The sequence below is a fragment of the Elephantulus edwardii genome, unplaced genomic scaffold (genome assembly GCF_000299155.1).
Source record: "Elephantulus edwardii isolate Elephantulus edwardi_28Jun2011 unplaced genomic scaffold, EleEdw1.0 scaffold00442, whole genome shotgun sequence".
In the NCBI taxonomy this organism is placed as follows: domain Eukaryota; kingdom Metazoa; phylum Chordata; class Mammalia; order Macroscelidea; family Macroscelididae; genus Elephantulus; species Elephantulus edwardii.
The window spans coordinates 658,103-661,773 of NW_006400192.1; the positions used below are offsets into that span (position 1 = coordinate 658,103).

General features: G+C 36.2%; 1 protein-coding gene across 1 annotated transcript in view; it reads right to left on the reverse strand.

Moving 5' to 3' along the window:
• Positions 1-482: 482 nt before the first annotated feature.
• The window catches only part of STAP1 (signal transducing adaptor family member 1), a 73,664-nt gene continuing 70,475 nt past the window's right edge, over positions 483-3,671 (reverse strand). Inside the window, exon 9 of the mRNA XM_006902721.1 lies at positions 483-544. Coding sequence (XP_006902783.1) covers positions 483-544 — 62 coding nt within the window. The remainder of the gene's footprint in view (positions 545-3,671) is intronic.

Consider the following 3,671-nt stretch of genomic DNA (forward strand, 5'->3'; position numbering starts at 1 on the left):
GTGGTAAGGACCTTCCCTGAAATCCCAGAGGACGTGGTTCAAGTCCATCAGCTTCTCTGTGGGAGAAGATGGGCAGTCTCCTCCTGTGTGAATTACTGCCTCTGAAAACCCCCAGGAGGGTCAAGCTATAGGTATAGCTGACTTGATGGTACTCAACAACAACAAACACAGCAGAGAGTATCAGAATGGCTCAAGATTGAACAATATTTTCTGTTGTGTGTATGGTTGCTTATAAGTCAGAACTGACTTTCAACTCCTATAAATGCATGAAAGTATGTACATTTATCAGTGACCATATTCTGTGGTTTTCCAGTGAGTTTATTTGTTCAGATAAAACCATTAAATTATGCAATACAGTGTTTAATTGGGTATCCAGATGAGCAACTTGAAAATCAAGATCAGGAAAACACAAATTTTATTGAAAGGTGAAATCTTCCTGAATATATAAATGACCAAAATACTGGAAGTTTTCTAATTTTATTTTATGCACTATGTGGATTTTTCTTCTGCTTCTCTCTTCTATCTTCTGTCTTGGGTTCTTGGCCTGGAATTTGTAAACAGGAAAGTTTAATTAACTAAAGAATGAATATTGAGAAGTTGCTTTGAATGTGAGTTGATGTTCCTGCTTGTGCTTAGAACACTGAGACTTTAATAAATGTTACACATTCAATTTCTTTTTCATTTTCTCTTAAACTTGTAAGTCAACCAAAAATAAGTTTTTCTATAGAAGTTTTTTGTTTTCTTCTTTCCTGGTCTATTTAAATATCAGTTACCTATCCTACCTACCATATTTAGAAATAGAATATCATTGAAAATCCTATTTTTCTGAATTTGTGAAATAAGTTAACTATTATGTTTATATCCCTTACCATATAGTGTTAGAAAGCTGAATACTGGCATGACATGGGTTAACAATTGATTAAATATGGTGTTTTTAAAAAATATATTGTAAATGTCTTTCACCCATTTCCCAGTTTAAAAACCTTCAGAATTTCATGATTTCCATTTCTCACCAGAAAGCAAACTGGAGCTATAGCCTCAGCATTTCCAGGTATACATATGCCTTCTCCTGAAACAATTTTGTTGTTGTTAGTTGCTGTTGAGTATGACTCATAGCTACCCTATGAACAACAGCTCTACACCCTGTCCTATCCTGTTTCATCCTCATCTTCTTTGATGTACTTTAGTCCATTGCTGCAGTCATTGTGTCACTCTGTCTCACTGAGTATATTCCTCTCTCTTGCTGATCCTCCTCTCTCCTTAAAATTGTTTCTCAAGCTAAACTTTAACATTTTTCGTTACTTTCCTTTGAAAATTCTACTTTCTGTACAATTTTACTTTTCCAGTTTACTCATCCGTCATCTTTCTACTTTTGAAAAAAAAATGTGATTCTGGTTAAGTTTGTCTAATTATTTGAAGTCCACTTTCATATTCCCCTGTTACTCCTGGTTTGGGTGCATTATGCTCAAAGTTTTCTTTTAGCAAAGCAATCTGCATAGAAGTAAAATGATTTGTTCCCAGTCACAAAGCAAATCAAACCAGCTTTGTCACACAGCAGTAATTATCTGGTCCTTGCTTCTGAAATTTTTGGCATTTTTTAGAAATGACCTATTTGACCCAGGCAGATATATGCACATCCATGTTTATTGCAGCTTTGTTCACAATAGCAAGGAGTTGGAAACAACCTAAGTGCCCATCAACAAATGAATGTATTCTAGTGTATTCACACAGTGGCATACTACGCTGCATTGAAAAACAAGGAGCTCATGCAATATTAGGCAAAATGGGTGACCTTAGAGGACATTATGCTGAGTGAAATATCTCAGTCACAAAAGGACAAATACTGCATAGTGCCACTATTGTAGAATGGGACTGATATCAGGGTTGGGGTGAGACTGAGAAAAATTGGATAAATTATGTATACTGCATTGAAACAGATGAGGGAGAGAACATTTTAAAAGCGATGTATGATTGGGTATTATGGTTATGACAAGAGTCCAGAATGAAGGTTGCATAGTGGAGTGTACTTGGGGCAGAGGGATTATATACCAACGAAAGAATTTTACTTTTTAAGAGAAGAGGGAACGGGGGTCGGGGGAGGAGTGGGCAGGGAGAAAAATGCAACAATGAATGAATGGAAATCTGAAATCTATGTAAAGGTTCATAACGATAAAAAAAATTACCTATTTGGGGCTTGTTCCCTGTCTAACAAATTTCCCCCCTTGTTTTATCTCTAGAGGTGACCACTAAATCAAGGAGTTACTCTTTATAGAACCATCATGAGCAACAAGATTCCAAGGGGGCGGGGAACCCTGTATTTATAGCCAGGAAAAATAGGGGAAAGGAACCCCTATGGTCTGAATAGCTCTGGTGGTATTTGGCTGCTAACCAAAATATTAGTGGTCAAAACCACCACCTGCTCTAAAGTAGAAAAATGAAGCAGCCTGCTTCTCTCAAACTTTTCAGCCTTATGAAAGGAAGACAATATATAATAAGAGTTGAACAGACATTGCAGTTTATTTAATCAATTTTAATAAATGTTAGAAGACAAACTATGGATGGATGATTGAATGAAAAACCAATATGATTTGTAAACTTTAACTCAAAAACTAATTAACTAAAAAAAAAAAAAACAAGTATATACAGTCTTGGAAGCCCTTAAAGCAATTCTCTGTCTTACAGGTTTGCTATGATTCAGAATCATTTCAATAGGAGTGATTTGGTTTATTTTGTTGTTGTTGTTTATATTCTAAATAAGGTGATAACAATAAGAAATCTCAGGTTGAGGGACTGGAGGAGCAAGTGTCTCTCTCGCTCTCTGTTCCCCCTCTACCCATTCTCCTCTCTCTCCTTTCTCTCTCTTCCCTCCTTCTTTCTCTCCCTGCCCCCCCCCTTTTATTTTCCTTCTTTTCTCTTCTTTTCCCTAAGGGTAACCATAGCCTAACAGAACTGCATGGTCAAATGAATACAACACAAAAATCTAATCTTTCTAGCTAGGAAAACAGGATCAAAGACCCTTGGGAGCTAGGTAGTGAGGAGATCTTGAAAGAAATGAACTGGATAAAAGCATCCTCTAATTCTACATAGGAAGAAGCACAGGTGCTGGCCCACCACTGAACAGTTCATCAAAAGAACAGATAGAAACCATACAGCAAAGATTTTGAGACCTGAACTAAGGTAATCTCTGAGAATTCAAGCATTAGACAAAACCAAAGTGGCACAACAATGACTTTCAAAATAATACAGGAAATATACTTCTTGCAGAAAGTGAGCTATAACTTGCAATTCGATCTGTAAAAAGATTTTAAAAGAAAATTACTACAAAGTATTTTATAGTACTCATAGTGTCATGACAAAAGATTAAGATACAATCCCAAATTACTTCATACACTAGGAAACAAGAAAATGTGATCATTACTCAAGAGAAAGACAATACATGCTAGCACTTAGAAAATTTAGGCTATTGGAATTATCAAAGATTTTTAAAGCAGTTGTAACTACTCTATGCCATTATGTAAGCCAAAATTCTACTTAGAACTCAAAAACTCATTGCCATTTAGTTGGAACTGAGACCATCCAGCAGGTTTTCAGGGCTTGTTAAATTACAGTAGAGGAGATTGCTCATCTTTCTCCTGGGCAGCCACTGGTAGATTTGAACTGCCAGAAAGGCA